Source organism: Bubalus bubalis, chromosome 20, assembly GCF_019923935.1.
Source record: "Bubalus bubalis isolate 160015118507 breed Murrah chromosome 20, NDDB_SH_1, whole genome shotgun sequence".
In the NCBI taxonomy this organism is placed as follows: Eukaryota; Metazoa; Chordata; class Mammalia; order Artiodactyla; family Bovidae; genus Bubalus; species Bubalus bubalis.
Window position 1 is genome coordinate 57,641,664 of NC_059176.1, and position 17,680 is coordinate 57,659,343.

The 17,680-nt window shown below is 40.6% G+C and overlaps 1 protein-coding gene across 1 annotated transcript in view; it reads left to right on the plus strand.

Annotated features, from left to right (window-relative positions):
- MCTP2 (multiple C2 and transmembrane domain containing 2) overlaps positions 1 to 17,680 on the plus strand; it is a gene marked incomplete in the record, with an annotated part of 246,278 nt that overhangs the window by 104,040 nt on the left and 124,558 nt on the right. Inside the window, 3 exon segments of the mRNA XM_045163827.1 lie at positions 138 to 268; positions 11,612 to 11,798; positions 14,735 to 14,828. Of these exon segments, the coding sequence (XP_045019762.1) occupies positions 138 to 268; positions 11,612 to 11,798; positions 14,735 to 14,828 (412 nt within the window).

Genomic DNA, 17,680 nt, shown 5'->3' on the forward strand with positions numbered 1-17,680 from the left:
AAATTTTAACTGTGTAAGAGTGATCATAACCATAATTATGATCGCCTTCCTGCTGTTTAGAAATAAATGAATGTATAGCTGCTATAGTGATGAATGACATTTTAAGAAAATAAATATTATAACTGCATGTTTTCTAGACACTGTGTAAGAGTGCAAATCCGCAGTGGCAGGAACAGTTTGACTTTCACTACTTCTCTGACAGGATGGGCATTTTGGACATTGAAGTGTGGGGAAAGGACAGCAAAAAGCACGAGGAACGTTTGGGCACGTGAGTCTCTTCTGCTTTCTAAATGGTGGGAGACGTGTCTGCATGAGGCTGGTCTATAGCATTGTCCTTATCTGGTTGAGCTTAGAGTAAAACCTCATATTCCCACCCCAAGGAGCCATAACTTAGCTGGACCTTAACCCGGGGAAGACTTTTTCATTTATTAATTGGTATATGCTGTTTAGTATTGATTACAACAGAAGAAAATTGTTATGTGTCAGGGATTCTCTAAAGAAAGATAATGTCCCATCTCAGACTCTTTGGGAAATGTTGGTATCAGTTTCCAATGCACCCTATGAGTTTGGTTTTGCTATTTAGTGAAAATACCAAATAATTCAGCAACACCATGAAGCTAGGTGTCCCAAATTGATGGAACCTTTCCATTATCCTCTATGAACTTTGTGGCAAATCATAATGAAACCTGTTGAGGCCAGATCAGTTTTATTTGTATACTTTGGGCCTTCCCAACTTAATTGAGGTGCTCACTTGTATATAATGAGAAATATTGTAAGTATTAATGGTTTCCATATAGGATTATAGTAAGACTATAGTTAAATGCGATTCTGCCTGCATCATAGCTGCCCCAGTTTAAGCATGAAGGAGATGCTGGTGGAGGCATACATCTCTGATCTTTCTGGAAAGGCTGCAAGTTCACAATATTATCCTTATTTTATAGATGAGGGAATGGAGTGCTGAGAATCTTGGCAGAGTAGTGAATGCGAGACTCAGGATTATCTGTTTTCAAACACCCAAGTTTTTTCTTCCAAACTACTGCGTTTTGTTCAGCCAATATGCATCCAGTTTGTCCACCCATCCTAAATTTAGAATACAGCATTTAAAGGGCTCTCAACATCTGTTTGTGGTCTTTTTCAAGCCAAGTTCTCTGGAGCCCTGGGTTCAGGGAGATGCGTTGGGGCCAGCCTTCAGGATAATCAAGTTTCTTCTGAAACCAGAGCATCTCCACTTTTACCTGTGCTCTGTGGTGGGGTTCTGTTCCAGGCAAGAGTTTTACTGCTGAACACGAAAGATTGAAAGCCCTTCATCTAGTAGAACCCCTTCATTTTACAGATGAGGAAGTCCAGAGGTCCAGAGATGTTATGTTTTTCTATCAGCAAGGAATTTAGGGGCCAAAATAGGCAGTGCCCCAGCTAACCCAAAACCCAATGCAGTGCTTTTTTCCTGTGTAGAATGCTTAGCAGAGGCGGTTGCCATGAAACATCAGTTCTTCTCACTGCTGTTATCCCATCCTAGTATTCTTGGGCTTCTCTTGTGACTCAGCTGGTAAAGAATCCACCTGCAATGCGGGAGACCTTGGTTCGATCCCTGGGTTGGGAAGGTCCCCTGGAGAAGGGAAAGGCTACCCACTCCAGAGGGTACATTTCATGCAAAGATGGGCTCGATAAAGGACAGAAATGGTATGGACCTAACAGAAGCAGAAGATATTAAGAAGAGGTGGCAAGAATACACAGAAGAACTGTACAAAAAAGATCTTCATGACCCAGATAATCATGATGGTGTGATCACTCACCTAGAGCCAGACATCCTGGAATGTGAAGTAAAGTGGGCCTTAGAAAGCATCACTACGAACAAAGCTAGTGGAGGTGATGGAATTCTAGTTGAGCTGTTTCAAATCCTGAGAGATGATGCTGTGAAAGTGCTACACTCAATATGCCAGCAAATTTGGAAAACTCAGCAGTGGCCACAGGACTGGAAAAGGTCAGTTTTCATTCCAATCCCAAAGAAAGGCGATGCCAAAGAATGCTCAAACTACCGCACAATTGCACTCATCTCACATGCTAGAAAAGTAATGCTCAAAATTCTCCAAGCCAGGCTTCAGCAATATGTGAACAGTGAACTTCCAGATGTTCAAGCTTGTTTTAGGAAAGGTAGAGGAACCAGAGACCAAGTTGCCAACATCCACTGGATCATGGAAAAAGCAAGAGAGTTCCAGAAAAACATGTATTTCTGCTTTATTGACTATGCCAAAGCCTTTGACTGTGTGGATCACAATAAACTGTGGAAAATCCTGAAAGAGACGGGAATCTCAGACCACCTGATCTGCCTCTTGAGAAATTTGTATGCAGGTCAGGAAGCAACAGTTAGAACTAGACATGGAACAACAGACTGGTTCCAAATAGGAAAAGGAGTACGTCAAGGCTGTATATTGTCACCCTGCTTATTTAACTTACATGCAGAGTACATCATGAGAAATCTGGACTGGAAGAAGCACAAGCTGGAATCAAGATTGCAGGGAGAAATCTCAATAACCTTAGATATGCAGATGATACCACCCTTATGGCAGAAAGTGAAGAGGAACTCAAAAGCCTCTTGATGAAAGTGAAAGAGGAGAGTGAAAAAGTTGGCTTAAAGCTCAACATTTAGAAAACTAAGATCATGGCATCTGGTCCCATCACTTCATGGGAAATAGATGTGGAAACAGTGGAAACAGTGTCAGACTTTATTTTGGGGGGCTCCAAAATCACTGTAGATGGTGACTGCAGCCATGAAATTAAAAGATGCTTACTCTTTGGAAGGAAAGTTATGACCAACCTAGATAGCATATTGAAAAGCAGAGACATTACTTTGCCAACAAAGGTCCGTCTGGTCAAGGCTATGGTTTTTCCAGTGGTCATGTATGGATGTGAGAGTTGGACTGTGAAGAAAGCTGAGTGCTGAAGAATTGATGCTTTTGAACTGTGGTGTTGGAGAAGACTCTTGAGAGTCCCTTGGACTGCAAGGGGATCCAACCAGTCCATTCTGAAGGAGATCGGCCCTGGGATTTCTTTGGAAGCAATGATGCTAAAGCTGCAACTCTAGTACTTTGGCCACCTCATGCGAAGAGTTGTCTCATTGGAAAAGACTCTGATGCTGGGAGGGATTGGGGGCAGGAGGAGAAGGGGACGTTAGAGGATGAGATGGCTGGATGGCATCACTGACTCGATGGACATGAATCTGAGTGAACTCCAGGAGTTGGTGATGGACAGGGAGGCCTGGCGTGCTGCGATTCATGGGGTCGCAAAGAGTCGGACACGAGTGAGCGACTGAACTGAACCCACTCCAGTATTCTGGCGTGGAGAATTCCATGGACAGTATAGACCATGTGGTCGCAAATAGTCGGACACGACTGAGCGACTTGCCCTTTGATCCCATCCCATCTCAGTAACTTATCCTGAGACAGACAAGAGGAATTTTGGAGACCATGGCATGTTCCTCCCATGCTTGTCTGCAGTGGCATTCTGTCGACAGAACGGTCTGGTTTGTCCCAGGTACTTAATGATCCGCGCTCTCAGCCACCTGATGGCAGCACTGTTGCCCAGTTATCATGTGCAACACGCACATGCACCCACACTGTTCATCCGTCCGTGTAAACACTGGCTAGGAGGCCAGGCTGCCTCCGGCTGAGACTGGGACGCTCTTCCTGCCGTGTGCGTGTCATGGTCCTGGTTCCACTGCTGGGGGCGCTCTTCCTGCCGTGCGCGTGTTGTGGTCCCGGTTCTGTTGCTTTGTGCAGCCTGCTCAACCCCAGTTCTCTGCTGCTCTGGTAGGTAGTAGCCATACTTCCCTGGAGATCTGCAGGGCTAGATTTGTGGTTTGGGGCACCAAACTAGGCCCTGTCACTCTTCTGCGCAGGAGAAAGGTCTTCCTGTGGTCCAGAATGCACAGATTTTTCTCTGTCAGGTGCTTTCCTAGTCTCCCCGCTCCTCCGTTTCCACAGGATAACTTAGACACCTGCGTGTTCTCAGTGCCTCCCACCCTGGTCACTGCCGCGACACCGCTGTGTGCTGCCAACACCCACAGCAGAAGGCTCAGACGCGTGGTGCTAGCCAGCGGAGCACGGATAAGTCACGTCAGTGCCCAAGTGCAGAGAACTCTGTGTCCCGCAGCGTTATCTGAAGGATGGCCTTTGAGCCCCCAGTGATGGATGGCCCGTGTGTTATTTTCGTAGGTGCAGAGAGTAATGGCCTTTCATTTTGTGTGTCACCGTGCCGTCATGTTTCCTTCACATAGTAGGAAATGCTTTTTCAAATGAGCGTTAAGTTTCTTTACAGACACAGAAAATAATTGGAGATGTCCCTCTTTTGCCATGTTTTGTCATTTGGGTCTTCATTTATTATTTGAGCTATTTCCTGTTTGTAACTTAGATGTCTACCTGCCCCAGTGGCCATTCTGCCCTTCCTCTTCATGGACTTTAAAGGAATTTTTTTGGGTATCCTTTTCCTTTTTCCTCTCCTGAGGGACAGAAGATAACAGAAGTGTCTCTTGGGCTTTGACTACACAGTGTTACCCAGAGTGAACTTCCAGGTGGGGTGAGACTTCCCCTAAAATACACCACTGCTTGTCATAGTGAAAGAAGAGATTGTGTTTGCATATGGATATCACAGACCTGTTACTTACTGTTCCTTCTTACATAAAAGGGTTCACTCTCTATTTTCCTGTTCTTTGTTGTAATTGTTAAGGATCAGTTATTCTATCCCCCAACTGTTGGGAAATACCTCATTGTGTCAGGAGGGTCTTGGCAATGTTGAATGTTCTCAGATCTGTCTCATAATTTGTCTTTGGATGGTGATAGCAGTTTAAAGTTCTGCACGGTCTCTGTGAGAAACTCTTCCCCTACTGAAGCTTCCCCTGGCAGGCATCATGAGAGAAGGGACAGAACACTCTGAGTTGTGTTTCCTGGGCTGTCTGGTAACCACAACACTTGCAAGCTATAAGACCTTGGGCAGTGGCCTTTCTTGTGCTTTTTCCATCTGTGTAACAGGGTCTTCAGCCAACTTGCAGGCCATCATGGCAACTGGCAACCATGTCTATGGTTGGTTGCTATTATTGCTCCTATTAATCTTGAGATTTTTTTTTTCCTTTGGGAGAATAACTACAGATCCCCACAACTAAATTGTGCTATTTAAGTATTTGTAATATGACTGGTTAAAATTCAGCTCAGTTTTGTTTAATCAAAACAGAGATTTTGTGTGTGTGTGTGTGTTTTGGTGGAAGTGAGCAGTGACTATCTTCCAGGATGTGATGAGGAGGATATTTATTGACTCAAGAACTGGTTTTGTAGCTGTGGACGGTGGTAGACCCGGGCAGTGGTCAGTTATTGTCATAACTGGCGTTTGTGTTGGCATTGGTGGGTTGCTAACTTGGTGATAGTTCAGCCTTGTCCCGCCTCCCCAACCACCACGGCAGCCAGCCTCCTCCAGGCTCTCTGAATCATGGGGAGCTTTCTGAAATTCCTTGTGTCCTTATGGCCCACCTGTGGGCTTCTGCTAAGCCACAGGTAGCTCCTGAGGAGGTCAGGGCTAGTGAGATAAAGGTGCTTGGGCAAACCAACACGCCGCCCCCCAATACAGGGTGTCTACTATTCATGGGACAGAAAAAAAAAAAAAACAGTCTTTTGAGTCCATCTATGGTCCAGAAACAGTGGATTTTTAGGAGGAGTAAGAAATAAAGCTAAATATAACCTGCTCCAACTTTTAAACAAAATGGCAAGAGTAGAAATATAAATTAATCTTCTTGTCAACCTGTACCATTTCAATATAATCATACCATTTTCTTAAAATATATTTTATATTTCCCTGTGATTCTGGTGATTAATTTGTTATAGAATATTCTAGCTTCCAAGGTGGCGCCAGTGGTAAGGAATCTGCCTGCAAATGTAGGAGATGCAAGAGATGTGAGTTCAATCCCTGAATCAGGAAAATTCCCTGGAGGAAGAAATGGCAACACACTCCAGTATTCTTGCCTGGAAAATTATGTGGACAGAGGAGCCTGGTGGGCTACAGTCCACGGGGTTGCAAAGAGTTGGACACGACTGAGCATGCATGCATGGATGCACGCAGACTTAGTTTGGAAAAGTTAAGAATGAGATTGCACAAGCTTATTTTAACTGGGCTGCTGCAGAGCCAATCCTGAGTCCCATGTGGTACCTTAGAAAGTGGCTCTGATGTGCTGCCCGTTTACCAGTGACTCCGATGCGCAGGAGAATCAGGGTATTTCTTTGGACAGATCGCACCCCATGTCGCTGATCTGCTTTCACAGCAAGGCTTGACACAGTCACCATTTGCTTCCTGTTCACCTCCATTCTTAGCCTCTGAGATTTACAGCTTTTAAAACTCTAGGACTCTTTTCTGCCCCCTTGCATTTAAGTTAAAAGCTGACCAGTCTATAATATAAAACATAGAATTATGGTAATGAATAAGAGGTTAAAAGCTATCATGGCAAGTGGAACTTAGCAGGTTTGGCTGACTGATATGGTAAAAATTATGTGTTGAATTAAAACATTAAAATGAGGTGGGATTAATGGAGAAAGACAGGAACAGAAGGTCAGAAACAATGCTAAATCAGCACATTAACTGCCTGTGGACTGGAGAGGCTGGCTTTAATATATGCAGAGAAAAAAAAAAAAAACTTGAAGAGGGAAAAAAAAAAAAAAAAGTAACTTAGTCCTTGTTTTCTCCAGGTGAATAGAAATGCAGATATTTGAATCTGAGAGGTATCCATACATATATTTCTTTCCCTTTCTTTTTTATATAAAGGAGGAAATAGACCCTACAAGATATTCAGTTGGTTAACAAAAGAGAAACACTGACTTTATAATTTGGAGTGTTTGAATTCTATTTTGCCACTAGGATTCATTTTGTTTGTTCATTTTACTCAACAAACACTGAGCATGTTGTGTAGCAGACATCCTACCAAAAGCTGGGGGTTCACGTGTGGATCCTGTCCTTAGGCACTAGGTTGTGGGCTGCTTTCTGGAAGAAGAGTGTCTCAGCTGAGACCTGTAACATGGGTGGTGGTTAGCCTGACCAGATTGGAGGAAGAACGTTTCAGGAAGATGGGACCACAGGGGCAGAGACTTAGAGAGGAGGGAGAAGACGTCTGAGAAACTTGAAAGGAATGTTTAGAGTGGTGATGTCACGCGATCAGACTAGAGCGGAAAGCGGAAGTGAGGTCACAAAGCCGTCGGATTCCATATCCTGCCCGTGAACCACGGCTGGACTTGGCTAGACCCAGACACACCAGTGCCCCGCTCCTTTCTATTCACCACTTGTTACCACAGTGGACCTCTGATGGACTGAATGATCTACGACCTGACTTCAGAATGATGAGTTCCTGGTCCCCTCAGGGCCGGTGTGTAGCACCTTTTGAATTATGGTCCATACGTGGTCACTCCCCCTGCCGTTGGAGCTGCTCATGAGACACCCTGAGAGCAGACCTGATTGGCTAATGCTCGTTACTCATGTGTTTTGCACGGACGCTCTGCACACGTGTTTTCCACATTGTCTTTTTCAGCACATTTTCATAAGTTTTATTGCTTCATCGGTTTTTGTTAACAAACACATCTTTGGATATGTTGGCTAGAGTCTCTTGGGCTATGATGAGTTAACAGGTATTTTTTCTTTTAAATTGTTTGTAGGTCAGTATCTCTGATACCTTTATCAATGTGTCTGTACTGTCATCTACTGATATGGGAAAATTTTTAAATACTTCCCCTGCTGTAATTCATCACAGTTGAATGATTAGCATTTCTTTAGATCAGGGGTCACCTAACTAGGGCCCGTGGGTCAAGTCCAGAAGGCTGCTTGTTTTTGAGTAAAGTTTTATTGGAAAAGAGCACTGTTCATTTCTTTACATTGCCTATTACTGCTTTCATGCTACAAGGGGAGAGTTGAGTAGTTGTAGCAGAGACCATGTAGCCCCAAACTGAAAGTATTTACTCTCTGGCCCTTCATAGAAAAAATGATCTTCGTGCCCCATCATTTATTAATGTTGGTGTGGTTTTTAATGATAATTGGAACATTAATTATGAGAGCCTTTTAAACCGCATATCCAAAAACGGAGTTTATTTTTCAAAGAAAATTTGCATCTAGAGTAGTAAGCTTAGTTTTCATCAAGCCTCATACAAGGTTGCCATTTGGGTAGAGTTTGGGAAGGAATTTAGAGGCTACAAAAGAGAAAAGAGAATATATGACAATACCTGTGAAATTCTAGAATTGATGAGTGAGTGAGTAGTGTTTATAAGAATGAGCAGGCAGGAGGGAAGGAGGAGGGGGTGTCTTGCGTTGCGAGGAATCTGCGCTGGATCCGTTCTTCTAGGCATCCTCAGGGGCCAGCTCTGCACTTCACCTGCACCTGGTTACTAAACAGGTAATAGAAAGTCTTGGGAAAGAACAGCAGATTGGCTAGTGCTTCAGGCGCGGCGCTGGCCAGATTATTTAGTATTTTCCCAGGGTAGAATGTGATACCCTGTAGAAAATGAACGAAGCAGCCCAGAGTCTCCTTTTAAGATTTTTGTATTAAACTTGTCTTTGGTGACTGTATTTCAGAATAATTATATCTTAAAAATTTTATTTACTTGCACCTGAAGGAAGGTCATTTTGTTCACATGATACTCACCTCTCTTCAGAAGATTCAGTTGAGTGTTATGGTAAAAGTGTTTTGAAATTCTGGAAGAAAAGTCCTTATTTTTTTTTCTTTTCTTCCATTGCTTTTGCTGGTCGTACAGTAACCAGTTCCTAGCTTGGGGTTAATGTAAGTATTTCTTCTGCCTCTGACTAACCTCCCAAGCATTTTGGTTCTCCTTCCGCATGAAGATGAGCTGAAGGCATGGAGACAGAGGTTGACACAGAAAAATAGGAGACCTGAAGGAAAGGGTTTGGTATGAGAGTCATTTCTCCTTACTCCCTTCTTTCCTCCTTTCTTCCAGAATGTGGAATTGAAGGGGGCAGCCAGCTGGATAGAAGAGATGGGGAGAGAGCACTTCAGTTCTAGAAAGTTCATAGGAAGCCATCCTTAGAGTTGGTGGTTAACATTAGGGAGAGGGTCGCTTTACATTAATTCTTAAGACTAAAGACATCGGTGTTTTAAGAATTGATTAATTCATATGATGGGACGGGGACCCTAAGAGACAGGAGTCATAATCCATGTACAAAAGGACAAGGTTTAATTTTGACTGACCTGATGCCAATGTATCAATTTAATTTGCTCTTTCAGGTCACTAAGAAAAGAAAAGTAAGCATTTGATTGAATTCACTCATTAATTAACTGAGAATGTAGAATCCGTTAGGTTTGTCCTGAAATTCCCTTATCTGGTGTTTATGTAGCTCTTATATCTAAAATAGGCAAGGCTATTTTTTTGTATAGGAATTCTTTCTTTGTTATCAAAATAAACTTTAAATATGAGATAGGTGCAAAAGTTTCATAGTGGGCAGAAATGACTGAAAAGTTTGTGAAAATGTGTAATTTCTAAGACAAAACCAAATGTTTAGTTTGATGTGATTCACACTTGTTTAAATTAGTAAACTGTTCTGTTCAAGAAAGCTGTAAATAAATAAATACTCTCCTATTTAAGGTTACCACCAGAGAAAAGTCTTAAACAAATTTGGATTATTCATCCTTCCATAGAAAGAGCTTTATTAAATGGAAGTGTGTATAACAGTGTAAAATAATGCTTAGCAAATATTCTTAAACAGATGTACTACTACTATACTTATTTAGAATTTTCAGGTCCTTAGTTCTGTAGGCGGAAAAGGCAATGGCACCCCACTCCAGTACTCTTGCCTGGAAAATCCCATGGACAGAGGAGCCTGGTAGGCTGCAGTCCATGGGGTCGCGAAGAGTCAGACATGACTGAGCGACTTCACTTTCACTTTTCACTTTCCTGCATTGGAGAAGGAAATGACAACCCACACCAGTGTTCTTGCCTGGAGAATCCCAGGGACGGGGGAGCCTGATGGGCTGCCGTCTATGGGGTTGCACGAAGTCGGACACGACTGAAGCAACTTAGCAGCAGCAGCAGTTTTGTAGAAATGGCGCAGTTAAAGCACTTTGACATTTCTTGCCCAGCAAAATTAACTCCCCACTCATATACTTGCCAAAATTTACTAACCCCTCTGTTCACAGTAGTAAACTTATTTACTGCTACAGAAAAATTTTTGATTCAAACCATAGAGGGTTATTTAAATATATATGCATATATTTTTTAATGTCTCCAGTAGAAACACATGATGAATTTATTACATGTAAAAGCTCCAATTGCCACCTCTTCTTATAACTGGAATCACTTTTGGTAATTTGGAAATAAATACCCACATAAATTTAATTTTATGGGTACATATCCCTTACTGTAAAAATATTTTTATTCTGTACTAAAAATAGGCATAGACTTTTAATATTGGTAGTTTTTTCTCTTTAACTGGGAAAGAATTGCAAGCTTTCTTTCAAATTTATTTAACTGGAACTTTTTCCATATCCATGTGGCTCAAAACTGTGATGGCTTTATATATGAGGTGGGTTTGCCTGTTGGCTATTGTCTGCAAACTTACAAAAGTGCATGAATGATGTGGGGTAAGACTCTATTGTCCGACATTATGAGGCGGTGCGTCCGTGTTTGTAATAAAGTCTTGAACAGTCATCGGACTTAGTAACTAGAGATGGCGAATGGGAACGCAAACCACACAGTGCCCGCCCTCCCTCCACTCAGCCCTGCCACCTCACCCACCAGGACACGAACGAAGCGAGTGTGGTCCAAGCAACCCCAGGATTTTCCGTGTTAAAGCAAATAAATGGCTTAGCACCTCAGCCCCCCCTTTCAGTGTTTGCTTCTGTATTTAAATGTGTTTGAGGTTTTCAACATCACCAGAACATTGACTGCTAAGAGGCGGAAAACATGCAATTTATAGCAGATGGGTGCAGCCTTTTCTGGCTGTGCTGCAGAAATGGGATCAATCAACAGCACTTCATGCTCCATTTGTCTAACAGAAACCCACCTGGGGAAACCCCGCAGAACGGTGCCTATTAGGAAAACACCTTAACACATTTCTTTAAATAAAATCTCGCCAGTTGGCATTAATCTGGAAGAAAATGGTTTCTCCATTAACCCTCTCCCACTTGCACAGGCTCCTGTCTTTTCACCTCTTTTTGAACCAATGTCTCTTATTCTCTTGGCTGGTTTAAAAAAAAAAAAAAAGACACAACCCCGAGAAGCCTTCTAGAGCCCGCATCCACAGTGCTGAAACTCTGAAACTTTTTTTCTTCCTAGTTTTTGATCTCATCAGCTTTCTGCAGACTTTACCTGGCAGAGATTTGCTGCTTCTCAGTTCGTTTGCCACTTTCTCCACGCGGCCTTTTCTTTGTTTCTTGACATCTTTCTCTCCTTTACTGAGGGTGTGGTGCGCCAGGAGGGAGTGTTAGCAGCCAGGGGAGCCCCTGCAACCTTCACTGCTCAACCAGCCAGTGCCCAGACAGCGGGAGGTTTCGTGGGGGGATGAAATGAAAATCAGGTGCTTTGGAGGGTCCGCGCCGCCATGCATTAATCGCTTTTCTGTCTGCTTCTGGTAACTTTTCCAGGTGTAAAGTGGATATCTCAGCCCTCCCACTCAAGCAAGCCAACTGCTTGGAGCTGCCATTGGAAAGCTGCCAGGGGACCCTTCTGATGCTGGTCACCCTCACGCCCTGTTCAGGGGTCTCGGTCTCAGATTTGTGTGTGTGCCCCTTGGCAGACCCCAGCGAGAGAAAGCAGATCGCCCAGCGCTTTGTGAGTGTTCTGCCTTGCTACGCCCCCTCCCCACCCCACGCCCACTCCACCTTTAAGCTGAAACAAAGTCTGGGAATTGAAAAACTGCATCCAAAGAGATCTTTGTCCAAAGTTCAATGGTATTTCTCCTAAACAAGACATCAGACATGGAAGTTAATGGCTAGTGAAAAGGTGAAAGTAGCTTTTAGAATTCGCTTTCCTATTTAAAAGCCAGAGAAAGTGTTTGGATATTTTACCATTCAGGATCTCTTTGGAGAAAACTGAAATCCTCAAGGGGGCAAAGGTTGTTTAGCATGTTTGTATATATGAATAGGTATTTTTATTTTATTTTGTTTGTCTTTTACTTTTATTTTATATTGGAATATAGTCGATTTATTGAGTTGGCCAGGAAACGTTTGTTTGGGTTTTTCCATAGGATGTTAGGAAAAATTTGAATGAACTTTTTGGTCAAACTAATGCACTGTTGTGTTAGTTTTAGGTTTACAGCAAAATTATTCAATTATACTTGTACATACATCCATTTGTTTTCAGATTCTTCTCCCATATAGGTTATTGCTGAATATTGAGTAAAGTCCCCCGTGCTATACAGTAGGTCCTTGTTGACTATCTATTTTATATAGAGTAGTGTGTGTATGTTATTCCCAAAGTCCTAATTTACCCCTCCCCCTAAGTTTCCTGTTTGGTAACCATAAATTTGTTTTTTAAATCTGTGAGTCTGTTTTTGTTTTGTTAAAAAAAATTAATTTATATTATTTTTAGGAATTTTAATATAAATTCACAAAAATTGCTTTTTATAAACCAAATATTAATGTTTGCAATGTAGGGCATATGTTTCTAGACCCTCTTAAGATCAAGTGAGAAAGTACTTGTGTCTTCTAAAGCAAAACAAAGCCCTAGAGAGGCATGGGAGACTTGTTCCACACTCCCCTGGATAAGAACTGCTTGTAAATTTTTGCCTAACTAGTTGCAATGTTCTTAAAAGTCCACTCAGCATTTTTAAATCAAATGGGTTTGTCCTCATCATTATTTCTTGTGCTCTTGCTTTCTCAGTGTCTTTATTTGCATTCTGGTTTTATTCCATCTTCTTTGTAAATCAATATGTTTATTTTACTGCCACACACATGAAAGGCACATTTTAAGAAAGTGGCATGGAAATGAAGCAAAGATGAATCCCAATTTAATGGGAATATTATTCTCAGCATAAACTTAAGTGTCTCCAGACTCCTTCACTGTGCAAGGTGTATTGATTAATTGAATAGTCCTTTATCTTCAGGAGTACAAAGTCTAGCCACGCATCTTATTGACAACACAAGATTCTGCACGCAAGGTTGACATACTTTAAAGAAGTTTTGACAAAATCCACTTTTAATATTCTCTTTGATGACTTTACTTTAGCAAATGAAAAGAAAGCAAAAGTCTCCCAAATTTCCCATGGACAAATCGCAAAATTTTCCAAACTCATGAGGAGTTTCATGTATTTATAAGGTGACATTAGGTAAGATCAAAATGACTGCTTTGCATAATGCCTCAAGATTTGGGGAGTACTAATTTAAAAGAGATTTGAAAAGGTAGAATCAAAATAAAAAGATCAAGTGTTTTTTTTTTTTTTTTTTTGATCTAGACAGCTGGCCTGTGTTTAAGAGGGAAAGAATACTGCATTGTAAGATACAAGTTCCACATCCCTGGATTTGTTTTTTAGGTTTTGAGAATAGATAATCTTCAAAGACATTTCACCTCAAAATTATGAAAATATTTTATTTCAAATGTGTCCATCTTAATTTGAATACTAGTTTTTTTTTTTTTTTTTTTTTTTTTTTTAAGATTGAAAATTCTATTTCAAGAAGCAGCTTCTAAAAGTTCTTAGGAATGGTGCATATTCATTAGGCAAACCTTAACTGTTATTAAGCTTTTGTGATTCTGACCTGAAATGCCTAAATAATAGGGGTTTTACTACCCTTCCATAAATCTTTGGGATCAACTTATCACAGGTTTTTAGTTATCTAATGATGATGGAAATATTGTATCCAAAGGTTTGAAAGTACATCTTTTTCAGCAGATGCGTTTTGGAGGCAGGCAAAGAGCATTTATCTGCTTATCTTTTTCTTGCACAATTTCTAAACGATGTAGTGTGATAGACATTTAACTATTTCTGTAAACGCTTAAGAATTATCAGTAGGTATATTAGAGCTTTGGCACATGCCAACTAAAAATTAAAGTAAATGTGATTACAGAGCAATACTGGATGTGCAGTCTCTAATGAATAGATTCTGCTTCCCTGGTGGCTCAGAGGTTAAAGCGTCTGCCTGCAATGAGGGAGACATGGGTTCGATTCCTGGGCCGGGAAGATCCCCTGGAGAAGGAAACAGCAACCCACTCCAGTATTCTTGCCTGGAGAATCCCATGGATGGAGGAGCCTGGCAGGCTACAATCCGTGGGGTTGCAAAGAGTCGGACACCACTGAGTGACTTCACTTTCACTTTCACTCTTTCTGGTGGTAATATGTATCCAGTAAGGGTCCAAGTTTAGTTCTCTGATACCCATAAAGTTTATTCTGAGTCAGAATAATGTTGCCTTTTGGGGTGATTTAAAAGTTTCATTATAGAGAAAGAAGGAGGAACAGAGAATCAATGTCATTTTACACCCATTTTCCTGGTGGGATGTCTGTGTTATCACTAGGGGACGATGTTAAAAGTAGATTGCATGTGCTTTGTAATTTGTTTATTTTAAAACTGAAGTTAATTAATTCTCAGTCAGTTTGAATCTGATTGTTGCAAATGCTGAAATTCCCTGTTGACTGATAGAAGGAGGTTTGGAACTTCTCCTAGCTTTGCATGAGAAAGGTTATGATAAATCCAGAAGGTACTTCCTGTAGGACTTGGTGGCATTAAACAAGGTATCAGAAAGCTGTGTTCATTGGATCTCCTTTCCTCCCGCAGTGCTTACAGAACTCCCTGAAAGATATGAAGGATGTCGGCATTTTACAAGTGAAAGTTTTAAAGGCGGTAGATCTCTTAGCAGCAGATTTCTCAGGTATAAAAATCTTTTTCATCTTTTTTTTTTTAATTTTTATTTATTTCCTGACTTGAAATGATCTGATGGCAAACCGAAATGTTTTACTCAGTAGAAGCATGTACAGAGAAATCATTCTCTTTCAAGCAGAGTCAGAAGAAAAAGTACAAACAGGTTCTCTCACTTTACATTTTTCACATTATCCTTTGCAAATAATCTTGCTGTGATTAGGTAATGTGCTAGTCCCTTTGGCTTTCAGAGATATTTGTGGGTGATTGGTGTCATGACTTCTTTACCGGTTAAATGTCTGAAGTTTTTCAAGCGGACTTTGGAAGACAGTCCGATGTCTGTCCTTCTCTCTTGCCGTACTGTAGACATAGTGTTCCGTCCTTGGCAGAGTGTATGGTGTAGTGCCTGGATCCTCAGTCCAACTGGCTGGCACGTTTCTGTAACAGCAACCAAAATCTGGGCCATGGAACCACTTTGCCATGGATATGGTGTTGTATGAAATTTCTCTTGGTGCTTCATGAATTGGAACTTATAGACAGAGGCTAGAGCAGACCTGCTCTGTGTTGAATTCTGCTTGACTAAGATGAGAATAATCCAGACATTCCAGTGTCTGATTAGACAATGGCTCTCTTCTCCTTGCTGAATTATACCCTTGTACTAACAGTTTAAACACCTCTATGACAGTTTACTTACCAAGTAAACTGATGAAGAATGTTACACAACATGGAGCTATCTATTAATGCAGTAGTGGATTTTTATTGTTATAATTTTAGAATGTGGTCTACTCTCTGTATTTGTGTAACCTCAACTTCTGAGGCTGCGGTAGTTCAAACTCTGGAAAAGAGATTATTAATTAGAAGCACTTTATATTACAAAAATTATAGAGTATATAAGTTTAGAAAAGAGTTCTCCTCATTCTCCTCAAAAAAATGAGCCAGTGGAAATCATTCTACAAGATGATCACAGTGTTAAGGAAATGTCCAGTGAGAATATTTAAAAAATGCTTTTTTGCCCAATATGAATATTAAAATTCTCAGTTTGTGGATGAAATACTTCAATGAGGGCTTCTGATATTCATCAGTTTACTTACAAATGCTTATATAGGCTTAGATTGATTTAGAAATTTTCCTTTCTTTTGAAACTTTTATGAAAACACTTATTTCAGATGTTTCATGTGCCTTCGTCAGAAGTAATTTTAGTTTTCATCACTAAAATGCATGTAAAATTATTTACCAGTTTTCCAGTGCAAATTGTGTCTTACTTCCATCTCAGTGTTTCGATATGGCACTTTTTGAATCTGTGATTGTTGATGGCTCAGTAACATCATCTCAAGGCCCAGGAACTCATATATGCCTTCAAGCAGTATTTTCAGAAACATCTTTTTGTAGTTTTATATTTTGTGATCACCAGGAACTAATTGTAATTCATTAAAAGACTTGTGTATAGCTACATCCATATGTGGAAATACTCTTAAAACTTACCTTATTTTATGCTTGCTATCAGGTGACTTCCATAAACCATCCTCAAAACTAGGATTTATGGAGGTTGTTTAGGCCAATGTGAATTCTCCAAAGAGTATTTTCAGTTACAGCTAATAGGAGAGAAACCTGGAAGATGAACGTTTTTGTAAAGATCAGTCTGTAAGGCAAAACCCTCTTTTCAGAAGAATAATATTGGTAGAAAATGCTACCATTTGGTCATTTTCTTTATATTCAAGATATGCAGTAGGTAGTTTTGGAGTGAAGGTGAGTATTAGAAGATTCCAGTAACAAAAGAAGTAGTGAGAAATCAAAAAATGCTATGTTATTTAACTAAATGCCCTGATGTTTTACTGTCTCTATATTACCTATGAGAAAATTATCACTCTTCTGATTTGAAGCAAAGATCCTTGTCATTAGCTAAACATGCCTTTAGACCATATGGATCTTTATTGTTAGAATCAGATCTCACAGTCTGTGTTCTTTATAGGTTGGCTCACTTCATAGGTGAACAGACTCACTCAGTCTGCTCCAAACCAAGGTGTATTGCTTTAGGGCAACAAAGTGGACCTAATCCAGAGTTCTAAAGCAACTTTTCTCTGTGGAAGAAGAAGTGAATTGTGGTTGCTGTGAGGTAGCAATAGGATGTAATTAATACCTCCAAGATGTTAGCCACTATATCATACAGTGGCAACTCACTCTCTTTATTACTGTTGTTGTTATTACCAATTCTCTTGATATGCAGTAAAAAAAAAAAAATGCCAGCTTCACTTGATCATGGATTAGAAGAGGTGCACATCATTGCCTGTGCCAGGAACATTTAAGAAATAAGTAACTATTTGTACCCAGCATTTTCCAGTCAGCCTTATTTATTAATGAGTATTTCATTTTAGTTGCTCAGGAAACAGAGTATTCACCCCTGCAAATAAAAAAGAAATACATTTAAAAATAATCAGTTATTGCAATGTCAATGTATGGCAAAAAAAAATCACAGTATTGTAAAGTAATTCTCATCCAATTAAAATAAATTAATTAATTAAAAATAATTAATTAAAAAACTGCATTTACTTTGCATAGCCAGGGACCTTCTCAAAGAATAATGGTCCTTTCAAAATGGAATTTTCCAACCTTCTTACTTTTTTTAAATGATAGTTTGTGTTTGTTGTTGTTGTAATTGTTTCTTAGAAACAATACCAAATAACCATGATAACTGATGCTTCAACTTTGTTTTACCTAAAATCAGGGACTCTAATAAAACAAAAGTCCATGGGGGCAGATCTTGGCAGTGTCCCTATGGAGGTGAAGGTTACAGTTTGCAGAGTGCAGGGACCTGTTGTCCTAGAGGAGAAACGAATGCTTTTGCCAGCTCTGCAATCAGTGGGTTTG